The sequence below is a fragment of the Gossypium hirsutum genome, chromosome D02 (assembly GCF_007990345.1).
Source record: "Gossypium hirsutum isolate 1008001.06 chromosome D02, Gossypium_hirsutum_v2.1, whole genome shotgun sequence".
In the NCBI taxonomy this organism is placed as follows: domain Eukaryota; kingdom Viridiplantae; phylum Streptophyta; class Magnoliopsida; order Malvales; family Malvaceae; genus Gossypium; species Gossypium hirsutum.
The window spans coordinates 19,007,057-19,019,248 of NC_053438.1; the positions used below are offsets into that span (position 1 = coordinate 19,007,057).

Genomic DNA, 12,192 nt, shown 5'->3' on the forward strand with positions numbered 1-12,192 from the left:
CTCAGTAAGTCCGGAGATAGGTTGCAATCATGTTATCTTCAAAATCCTGAGATTCCTCTAAACACATATCTCGTTCAAAAGGATTTTCTAAGTCCATAGTAGAGTCACTCATGTCATTGATATCTTGGGACCTGTTATAAGTATCGAAGAATGTACAGGGAATGTATGAATTTAAGGATTCTTATTTAATATGATCATAAATGAAAGAAATGATAAAAGCATCCAAGATGACTATTCATGCGAAAGAATGACAAGAATTTTAAAATAATATATACTCAAAATGCGAAAATGTATTTCATTGAAATCACAATGTTCAAATATAAGCCCATTTCATTTCACAAAAAGTTTCATTTTCTCTAGGCTTAGACAATTAGTATGTTTTGAATATTACTTTGAAAGAGCTCTAAAAACTTCAGGCATTTCTTCTACAGTCCAATTGTTTAAAACACTCCCAGATTCAATGGGATAGATGCCTGATGTACTTCCTTCTTCAGATTTTTCTTCAAATATGGCATTGATGTTTAAGTTTCCTAAAATTTCCTCTGTGGTCTTCTTTCTTGGAGTCCTCAGTCCAGAATACCTGGTTCCTCCTGATACGAAGGTCCTGAATATGTGAGGGAAAGCCAACGGTTCCCAATCAATTTTTTTTCTGTTCAAACGCGCCTTCCTCCTCTCTTGTCTTTTCTCCAAGTCTTCCCTTCTTTGCTTAGCATTTGGCTTGAATCCTAAACAAAAGTGGTCTCGTTTGTCCTTCACCACTGGTGCCTCTATCTTTCCTTAAAGGTATCTTCCCAATCCTTTTCCAGGCACAGCTCCTTGCCCAATTGTCATTTGTAGTCCCATCCTCGTGGCTCTAGATATGCTGGGCATCGGGATCTTCTTTCCCTCAATAATGAAGGTCGTATTTTCAAACTCTAAGGATCGAAATGAACATTCGACTGCCTCATCATCTATTCCCAAATATGGTGCGTCACTGGTTACCGATGCAATGGTGTCTTCCTCAGCGTCAATCGTAACTAACCGGCCTTCCGTTACCAATTTTAACTTCTAGTGCAATGATGAAGGCACCGCCCCTGCTGAATGAATCCACGGTCTCCCCAGCAAGCAATTATACGAAGGCTTGATATCCATTACTAAGAAATCCACTTCGTATGTATTCGGGCCAATCAAGAGGGGTATTTCTATTCTTCCCGTCACCTTCCTTTCAGTACCATCAAATGCTCTCACTATATTCTGGCATGATTTCATGTGGGAACTATCCACCGGTAACCTATTTAAGGTGGATAGGGGTAAAACATTCAAGGCTATTCCATTATCAATTAGCACTCCCGGTAACATATACCCCCCGCAGCGAGCACTGATATGTAATGCTTTGGTGGATCCTCTTCCCTCCAGCGGTATTTCATCATCATTAAAGAAAATGAAATTGTCGGCACTGATATTGTTAACCAAATGGTCCAACTTATTCACTGAGATATCGCTAGCGACATAAGTTTCATTTAGCTCCTTAATCAATGGATTACGATGTACCTCTGAACTTAGAAGCAATTCAAGCACCGAGATACGAGCCGGTTGCTTATGTAATTGTTCTACCATGCTGTACTCGCTATGTTTTAAGAATTTTAGAAATTCTTTAGCCTCATTTTCAGTTACCGGCTGATTGACACGCGGTTCAATTTTGTCTGTTTTTGCATTTCCCAACTCAACTGCTAAGGCTTTTCCTTTTCCAGATTCCACTCTCGCATTTGCCGGATCATAGCGTTTTCCACTTCGTGTATAGAATCCTTCATCCTCTCCTGAATCGTTTACCAAGCTCTCTTCTCTTGGGATTGTCACATTGTAGTCGTAATTCCAAGGAACCTTTTTGCTATCCTCGTAAGGAAAGGATACAGGTTTTTGGATTATGACCTTTGGCGCTATTTGTATTCCAGATTCTCTGCTCATTGGTTTTGAAATAATTACCACTGGGTGATTAGCCTTTTGGGCTTTCCCTGCAGATCCTTCTTCAGCAGCATAAACTTCTCCCTCTTCTAGTCCCTTAATCTCTACATAAAACTCCAACTCTTTGTTATCCATTAGGTTTTGCACCATGGTTCTGAACTCAGTACATTTTTGGATGTCGTGGCCTTCTTCTACGTGGAACTCACAAAACTTCCTAGCTCCTTCAGGCCTTTCTATTGAATTTTGCTTGATGAGACCTCTTTTCACCATTTGTTTCCAATCCCATTCAAGGGGAGTCTTTATCTCTGCTACGTTGGCTTTGACTCTCCTTCCTCCATTTTCAATTATCGCGTTCACCCCTTTATTATCATGATTGGGCAACGGATTATCTGCTACGTTTGGTCCTGATGAGTCACCTATCTTTACGATCCCCAAATTGATAAGTCTTTCAACTAACTTCTTGAATGCAGTGCAGTTTTCAATTGAGTGTCCCTTGGTCCCCGTGTGATACTTGTATTGGACGTTTGCGTCATACCACTTAGGGTACAGAGGTTGCATAGGTTTTAGGTAAAATGGAGATACCACATGTGCATCGAATAAGTTCTGGTACAATTCTCTATACGTCACTGGGATGGGTGTGAATTGAAGTTTCTCTACATTTGGCCTTGGATTGGATTCCTGTTTCGAAAAACTTTGCTGATTAGCGATTACTGCTCTGGCTTGCCCCACCGTGATTGATTTAGAATGGTCCTTGTTTAACGTGCTTGTATTGTTTATCTCGTGCTCCTTCTTCCTTGGTGCTAACCTTTTAGTACTTTCTCCTGCCTCTATCTTGCCACATCTTATGGCGTTCTCTATCATTTCTCCAGACATCACTATATCTGAAAAGCTTTAGTGGCACTGCCCAACATGTGATTGAGAAATGGAGCTTTCAGGGTATTGATAAAAAGCATGTTTATCTCCTTCTCTAAAAGTGGTGGTTGAACTTGCGCTGCTACTTCCCTCCATCTCCGAGCATACTGTCGGAAGCTCTCATTAGTCTTCTTTTCCATGTTTTGCAATACAATTCGATCAGGTGCTATATCCATCACATATCTGTACTGCTTTATAAAGGCCTGCGCCAAATATTTCTAGGAGTAGATTTCAGTTCGACTCAATTGATTGTACCATCTAGCCGCTGACCCGATCAAACTGTCCTGAAAGCAGTGAATTAACAGTTGATGTACCCGGTCATCCTTCAGCAAAACATAGTAATATGAGCTTCGGGACAACTTGTCCCATCATACTTCTCAGATTCCGGCATCTTAAATTTGGGAGGGAGAACCAAATCGGGAACCAAGCTCAAGTCTTTAGCGTCCATTTCTCGATGGTAATCAGCATTTTCCATGGCTTTAAACTTCTCTTCTAGCCATTTACACCGGTCCTCTAATTGTTTCGACAGATCCATTTTTGCTTTCCCTACTTCTGCCGCATCATCGAGATCAGGAACCATGAGATTGGTAGAATTCTTTCCGGGATTATTACCTACTCCGATTTGAAAGTTTTTCGGCATTGAAGGAACAGTCTGAAACTGTTGGGGTCTAATTGTAACAGAGGACCTTTGTGGGTACAGCTCAGCTTGAGTATGCACGTGCAGAGGAGTATAGCCCGGAGGGTAAAGGGGTTCATCATTGTTTCCCTCTTCATCATTAACCACAGGGTCCTTACCCTTGTCATTTCCTCCTTTCAACAACTGTGTTAACTTTTGCCATCATGTCATTCTGAGATTCCCGCATCTTTTCTATCATATCTCGCTGAATCTTTTCCAGACGCTCTTGCATCTGATCTTGCATATCTCTTTGGAGCTGTTCAAGTTTTTCTAATCTTTGATCCATTCTCTTCGATTTCGCTCGAGTTCCGTAGGGGTGTTGGTTTTCCAGGTTAACTGAAATAATTTTATTTAATTAGGGTCCTTTAATGGTTGTTAATGCATATAATGTGATGCAATGCATGAAATGAATGCAAAAAGGCGTTAATTCTAATTCAATTTCATTCTGAAAACTTTACTAGAAAACAAACTTCTTTACATAAGGTGGATTACAGATACGACTTAGCCCTAATACTCAAAACTCTAATCTTCTTAAGTAACGAGGCTAACTCCTGTCCTCGACTTGACTCTAATTCGTACTTCACGCTCAACACATCAGCATGTACCGCTAACGTCTGCAGATGATCAGCTACCTCTCAGATTTAAAGCACGGCTTCTCCCATAATGTGATCTCCATTTCTTACTTGGTTCTGAAAGTAGTGCAACTGCTCAGCTTGACGATCTTCATTAGATTCCAAGTACTCAATCCGAATCTCGCAACTTCGCAATGCTGCTTCTAACTCTTCAATCCTTTCTTTCATTTCTTCAATTTTATTTAAACTTGCCTTCAATTCCATCACAGAATTTCGATTTGGATGCCGATAGAGAGATCCTTCTAATTCAGTCACTCTATTTTCTAGTTCCCCCTTTTCTTTCTCATTCTGATAAACTCCTCTTTTGAGCCTCGTTCTATGCTTGGACTTCTTAGAATCTCCTTTCCCATCTATCAGCCTTGTTTTTCTCTTCTTGAATCTCCTCGCGCCACTGCTCTGAAGTCTTTCCCAACCCGGCAGTCCTCATTGATAATCGTAATTTCTTGTAGTCTTTTTTCAAGTTATCTAGATCTTCTTCAGCCCTAGCTTTCCCTTTTCTTAATCGCTCCACTTCGAGCTTCTGAACATCTGCATCTAACCTTAAGTTCATCTTTTCTTCCTCTATTTGCTCTATCTGCTACTCCAACTCTGCATTCTCCTTTCAAAATCTTGCTTTAAAATTTCTAGTTCAGAGGGGACGACCCGTAAATGCTCCTCTATCAACTGATTGCCTTCGTGGCTTGATTTGGGGATATTGTCATTGACTCTTCTGACCCTCCATTCACCATACTCAGGGGTCGTCATTGGTCCTACAGCCAATCACTTTATTTGACGAGTCTGATTCCATGCATTGGATATCTCTCGAATCCTCTTTTTGTAACCATCACCCCCGTACGAGAATTCACACTCGGCTAGCCCTTGGGTTGCGGGTACAAACTGTCTTGACCTGTATTGTCTGAGCACTAATAACGGGGAATAACCAATAGCTCCCCAAATTCCAAGTAAGGGGACCCAATCAACATCACCACACCGGTACAAAATTTCTTCTGGAAGTAACCACGGAGCTCTCCACTCTAAGTCTTATAATGAGGCTTACAAAATTATTGAGAAGATTAACAACAACAATTATCAATGGCCAACTAATCAAACAACGTCAAGAAGATGAGTCGCTGGAATACATGAAGTGGACGCTTTCACTTCACTCGCATCTCAGGTATCTTCAATATCCTCAATGCTTAAGAATCTTACCACTAATGGGTCTAACAATTTTGCAGCCCAACCACCTAACCAATTTGAGAATATAGCCTGTGTGTATTGTGGGGAAGGACATTTGTTTGAAGAATGTCCATCGAACCCCGAATCCATATATTACATGGGTAACCAAAACCAAAATTGAGGGAGGCAAGGACTGTAATCCAACTTTTGTGGCGAAATCACCCAAACTTTTCCTAGAGTAACCAAGGGGTTGGAACCAGTAACACTTACACCCAACCTAGACCAACTCAACCCCCTAGTTTCCCCCAACAAGTTCAGAAACCAACCCAAGTGGAACCATCAAATAGCTTAGAGAATCTATTGAAGGCATACATGGCGAAAAATGACACCACTATAAGGAATTTGGAGAATCAAGTGGGCCAGCTTGCTACTGAACTCAGGAACCGACCACAAGGTGCTTTGCCTAGTGACACAGGGAATCCGAGAAATTTGGGGAAGGAACATTGTAAGGCACTGACATTGATGAGCAAAAAGATAGTACAGCCCAACACTGTCGAATTTGAAAAGGAGCCAGCTGACGCTCAAGATTCAGAAGAAATTCAACCAAGTGTTGAAATTCCAATTTCACCAGAACCAGAATCTGCAAAACCTGACAAAGTAACCTCAAGACCACCTAATTCTGATAAACTAACAATGTCATTAGATGCAATATTGCCGCCAAAGATGAATCAACCAGAATCAGTCCCAGTAATGAAACCACCACCACCCTACCCTCAAAGACTTCAGAAACAGAAGCAGGAGATTCAATTCAAGAAGTTCCTTGACGTACTCAAGCAACTTCACATCAACATCCCGTTGGTTGAAGCACTTGAGCAAATGCCGAACTACATCAAGTTCATGAAAGATATCTTATCTAAGAAATGAAGACTTCGAGAATTTGAGACGGTAGCTCTGACGAAGGAATGCAGTGCATATCTTCAAGAAAAACTACCCCCAAAATTGAAGGATCGTGGATGTTTTACCATACCGTGCAACATTGGAGCAACATATTAATGTAAGACATTATGTGACTTAGGTGTAAGTATCAACTTGATGCCTATGTTAATATTTAGGAAGTTGGGGATAGGAGAAGTTAGACCAACTACAGTTATGCTTCAACTAGCAGATCAATCCTTAGCACATCCAGAAGGAAAAATCGAGGACGAATTGGTACGTGTAGATAAGTTTATCTTTCCTGCTGACTTTGTAATTCTAGATTTTGAAACAGACAAAGAAGTACCAATCATCCTAGGAAGGCCGTTCCTAGCAACTGGGAGGACCCTTATTGATGTACAGAAGGGAGAGCTCACTATGCATGTTCAGGATGATCAGGTAACATTTAACATCTTTAAGTCTATGCAATTTCCTGACACAATGGATGATTGCTCTGCAGTGTCTGATTTAGAGGATTTAATAGTGGAGAAGAATCTCAACTATGTTGAGGACCCACTGGAAAGAATTTTGACATTGGATCCTCCAAATAATGAAGAGGAGGATGAATACTTAGCTTTGCTAGAAGCTAATCAAAAGGGATTTAATCCGGAATCCCGTTTTGAATCTCTGGAGTTAGAAAAGAGGGACTATTCCCAACCAAAAGCATCGATCGATGAGCCACCTAAATTAGAACTCAAGGTATTACCTTCTCATTTAAAATAAGTTTATTTAGGTAACGTTTCTACTCTGCCTGTGATTGTTTCAGGAGAATTAACCACTAAGTAAGAAGAGAAACTTCTCTTAGTTCTGAAACAATTCAAGAAGGCCATCGAATAGACCATAGCCGATATTCGCGGTATTAGTCCATTTGTATGCATGCACAAGATTATCCTGGAAGATGGCAAAAAAGGGACAATCGATGCACAACAGAGACTGAACCGCATCATGAAGAACGTAGTAAAAAAAGAGATCATCAAGTGGTTAGATGCGGGTATCATCTATCCCATCTCAGACAGTTCATAGGTAAGCACGGTCCAGTGCGTGCCAAAAAAAGAAGGTATCACGATTGTAGAGAACGAGAACAACGAGTTGATACCGACTAGAATGGTTACGGGATGGAGAATCTACATCGATTACCAAAAGCTAAACAAGGAGATTAGGAAAGATCACTTTCCTTTACCGTTCTTAGACCAGATGCTCGATAGACTCGCACGATGAGATTACTATTATTTTCTCGATGGATACTCAAGGTATAATCAAATTACAGTACCACCGAAAGATCAACATAAAATGACATTCACCTGGCCGTACGGTACGTTTGCATTTAGACGCATGCCATTTGGTTTATGTAACGTACCTTTTACATTTCAAAGATGTATGATGTCTATTTTTACTGACATGTTTGAGAAATATTTGGAAGCTTTTATGGATGATTTTTCAGTATTCGGAGATACTTACAATGATTGCTTAGCCAATCTAACTAAGGTATTAAGGCGATGCGAAGAAACAAATCTCGTACTCAACTGGGAAAAGTGCCATTTTATGGTACGAGAAGGAGTTGTTATAGGGCATCGGATAACGAGACATGGGATCGAGGTAGACAAAGCAAAGGTAGATGTTATTGAGAAACTCCCACCTCCAACATCTATAAAGAGTGTTAGGAGCTTTTTGGGCAACGCCGATTTTTATCGAAGATTTATCAAGGACTTCTCCAAAGTTGCTAAACCTTTATGCAAATTATTGGAGAAGGACTCTATATTCAAGTTTGATAATGAATGCTTAAAGGCCTTCAACGATTTGAGGAGTCGATTAGTCACGGCACTCATAATCGTCACACTAGACAGGGATTTTCCATTCGAATTGATGTGTGACGCAAGTGGCTTTACAATTGAAGCTATCTTGGGCCAACGAAGGAACAAAGTTTTTCATCCCATCTACTACGCAAGTCGAACCCTAACAGGGGCTCAACTGAATTATACGGTAATAGAAAAAGTGTTACTTGCTATTGTGTTTGCTTTCGACAAGTTTCGATCTTTTCTAGTAGGTACCAAAGTGACTGTCTATAGGAACCACTCGACAATTAAGTATTTATTTGTGAAGAAAGATGATAAGACGAGGCTGATCCGATGGGTACTTCTACTTCAAAAGTTTTATCTAGAAATTCAAGATTGAAAGGGAGTCGAAAATCAAGTAGCAAATCACTTGTCAAAATTGGAGCCACATGAAGGGAATTCTCCTCTTTTACCAATTCAGGAGACATTTCCAGATGAACATATCCTGAAGGTAAATCATGTCCATAATACCCCTTGGTTTGTTGATATTGCTAACTATTTAGCTTGTGGTTTGATGCCAATTGATAAGACGTATCAACAAAGGAAAAAGTTTCTTCATGATGTGAAGTACTATTTCTGGGAAGAGCCATATGTGTTTAAAAAGTGTGCAGATTAGATGATCGGGAGATGCATGGCAAAAGATGAAATACCAAAGATTTTATACCTCTCACTCATCTCCAAGTGGGGGACACTTCGGAGCTACACGTACAGCAGCCAAAGTATTGCAAGCTGGATTCTTTTGGCCAACATTATTCAAGGACGCATATGGTTACGTGAAGAGCTGTGATCGATGTCAAAGGGTTGGAAATGTCACAAACAAAAATGAGATGCCTCGAACAAACATCATTGAGGTAGAGTTGTTTGATGTATGGGGTATTAAATTTCTTGGTCTATTTCCTCCGTGTTGCGGTCATAACTACATACTAGTAGCAGGAGACTATGTGTCTAAGTGGGTCGAGGCTAAGGCATATCTGACAAACGATGGTAAGGTTGTGATGAAGTTTCTGTAGAAGGATGTGTTCACGAGGTTTATAACACCAAGAGCTATCATCAGTGATGAAGGATCCCATTTTGGGAAGAATTGGTTAAAATGGTTATTAGACAAGCACAGAGTGAAACACAAGGTTGCGACAGCTTACCATCCACAGACAAATAGGTAAGCTGAACTGGAAAATAAGGAGATCAAAGACATATTTGAGAAGCTAGTCTGCCTGAACCGATGAGATTAGTCCACAATATTAGATGATGCTTTATGGGCTTACAGAACAACATACAAGACACCGTTAGGGATGTCACCCTATAGGTTGGTCTTTGGGGAAAACTGCCATCTACCATTGGAGTTAGGGCACAAAGCTTACTGGGCTCTTCAACAGCTTAATTTTGATTCTAAGCTCGCGAAAGAGAAATGAATATTCCAACTCAATGAGTTAGAAGAGTTCCGAATGTTCTCATATGAAAATGTCAAATTACTTAAAAAAAGACTCAAGAAATGGCATGACAACCACATTCGAGTTCGAGAATTTGAAGCAGGTCACCAAGTCTTGTTGTTCAATTCCATATTGAAGTTCTTTCCAGGTAAGCTAAAATCACGTTGGTCTGGTCCATTTACGATTCACCAAGTCTTTCCATACAGAGTTGTTGAACTCCAAGGTAAGGGAGGTAATTTCTGAGTTAATTCTTAGTGCCTGAAACATTATTGGGGAGATAAAATTGAACGGGATAAAACCTCGTTCATTTTATCGGATACTTAGTTTTTCGTTTTTCTTTTTGAATAAATGATTTAACATATATTTTCAGGTAAATTATGTTTAAATAGATTCTGTCTAAGAGATTGGAATTTAAGCGGGACCGTTTGTGACCCCTCCAATCTTTCTTGGGAATTTATTTTGACATAATTTTCCAAGAAATTATCCCCTAAATGGAAAATTAAATTTTTAGTTTCAAATAAAAAGGTCAATTTTGATCCAAGTTTTAATTTGCAACTCAATTTTAAATTTTCATTGAGTCTAGGGACTTAATTGAATTATTTTTTAAATTTAGTCGCTCTTTTCGTAAATAATAAAAAAACTAGGTGCATTTCTCTATGAATATTTTCAAAAGGCATCTAGAATAAATATCTTTAATATTATTAATAATTTGATAAACTTTAATATATAATTATATTATTTATAATTTATATATTAATTTTTTATCAACTTAGCTTAGAATTAGGATTAGTTAGGAATTTTTATTTCTGCACAATAAAATAAGAGATGGGAATCAATAGTAAATATGGACAAGTAGTAAAGTCTAAAGTGTGGCAATAGGTATATACATGTCTAGGATTGGATCTAGGAAGAGCTTGGTACTTAAGTAGTCAAATTAACTCACCTCCTCTTTTCTGGAATCCTAACTGGTGTATAGTATCTATTCACTTTAAACAATGAGGACATTGTTCATTTTAAGTTGGAGGGACCGAAAATTGAGATTATTTCCACTCAGAATAAATTTTTTCTTTTAAATATGAATATGATAAATTTGAATTTTGTTAAGTATGTTAAATTTATGTATGAATAAAATTTGATTATTTCAATAAATTGTTATGTTAGCTTAATAATGACATGAAATGTATTTCGAATAAAGCATACAAATCATACCATAAAATTTTAGTTCTTTAGGAAAGTTAGGCAGGCATGAAAGTTTAAGTCTTTAGAGTTAACTTAGTAGTTTCTTGAGGCGAAATCCTAGGAAGCATGGAACGTTGAAAATGATTTAGGCAACTGTTGTTTGGACCGTTTGAGCCTTTGAAGCCAACCATGATAAAATTTTTATCCTTTGAAACCCAACTTTGAGACTTTATGGCCTAATTTTATTTGAACCCTTACAAAGTTAGCCATCACTTTTCTTAATTATCTTAAAAATGTCTCAAACACTAGACTCAGTACAATTCAAAGGATTCTTTGAAAATAAGTTTGGGGGAGTTGCAAAGAAGTATAAAATGCTCTAAAAATTGTAGTACATGCCGTAAAATACTCAAAAAAAAGGCATATGTACTTGAAGTAAATTGCACTAAAGAGCATGTGAAAAGGAAAGAAAAGTTAATGTATTAAAGGTAATTATTTCGAAATGTCCGATACAAGCTGAGTCTAGGTTTTTTTTTTAAACCTAAAATTATCTATCTTTTACCTAACCCTAAGCCCAGCCACGTTACAACCTTGTTAAAGACTTATTGATTCAATGTTTCAATGTTACCTACATTATTGGAGAGAAATTGCTCTGTTCAACATATGAAGATATTAGTTAAGCTTAATGATTGCAGTTTAATTTTAAATAAGGGATTAAAATCAAATTGGTAGGGATTAACATGTCTTTATTAGGAAACATTTAGTTTAATTTTGCTATTGTAGTAATTGTTGAGATTAATTTGAATGATGTATATACTTGAGTAGCATAATTATCAAATTTCTTGTTTTTAAGCATGATTTTGGGAAGAATGTTGTTCTGAAGGAGTTTTTCAAAAAGCGTTTCTGATAAAATTCTTTTCAAATTTGTGCATTACTCGGGACAAGTAATGAATTAAGTTTGGCGGTGTGGAAACACGAAAATTTATATGCTTTTACATGCCCTTTTTAACTTAAAATCATGCTATTTCGGTCAAATTCTTGTCAAAAAATAATTAAATATTATAAAGTAATTAAATTATGTTAAAAATATGAACATGATGAATTTTAATTAATTTTATAGTTAATTTTGATTAATTTTGATTATTTTCGACAGATTCGCACAAAGGGCGAAAATTGGCTAGGCAGACAATGCTCGAAAAATAAAATCAAGAAGCAATTTGAAGCATCGAGGTAAATTTATTTCCAGCCTAAGATAGTCCAAAATTTTGTGTTAATTCATAATATAATTAATTTTAAGTTATTCCCAATTTAATTTGGGCTAAATAAATTATTATTAATTAATTAAGGAAAAAAAGGGTCCAGTTGAACCGCATTGGTTGAACCGAATCTAGTGAACCAAACCAGCCACTAATTAGACTGCCCAGAACCGTGCATATGCTGACCCAAATAAGCATTTTAGCTGACTATAT

The 12,192-nt window shown here is 38.0% G+C and overlaps 1 protein-coding gene across 1 annotated transcript; it reads right to left on the reverse strand.

The window, feature by feature from the left end:
* Position 1: 1 nt before the first annotated feature.
* LOC107908105 (uncharacterized) lies at positions 2–2,814 on the reverse strand. The gene is made up of 4 exons (XM_016835371.2): positions 1,963–2,814; positions 1,069–1,860; positions 392–771; positions 2–131 (listed from the first exon to the last, which is right to left on the reverse strand). Exons 1-4 carry the CDS (start codon positions 2,812–2,814, stop codon positions 2–4), a joined length of 2,154 nt encoding a protein of 717 aa, XP_016690860.2.
* Positions 2,815–12,192: the final 9,378 nt, after the last annotated feature.

Excerpts from the sequence above, each read along its gene's own strand:
- LOC107908105 (XM_016835371.2), bottom strand. The coding sequence starts at position 2,814 with ATGTCTGGAGAAATGATAGAGAACGCCATAAGATGTGGCAAGATAGAG. Across the intron at positions 1,861-1,962 it reads AAAAGGCTAATCACCCAGTG|GTTCCTTGGAATTACGACTA; the intron begins GTAATTATTTCA and ends GATAGCAAAAAG. Across the intron at positions 132-391 it reads GTTTTTAGAGCTCTTTCAAA|GTCCCAAGATATCAATGACA; the intron begins GTAATATTCAAA and ends TACTTATAACAG.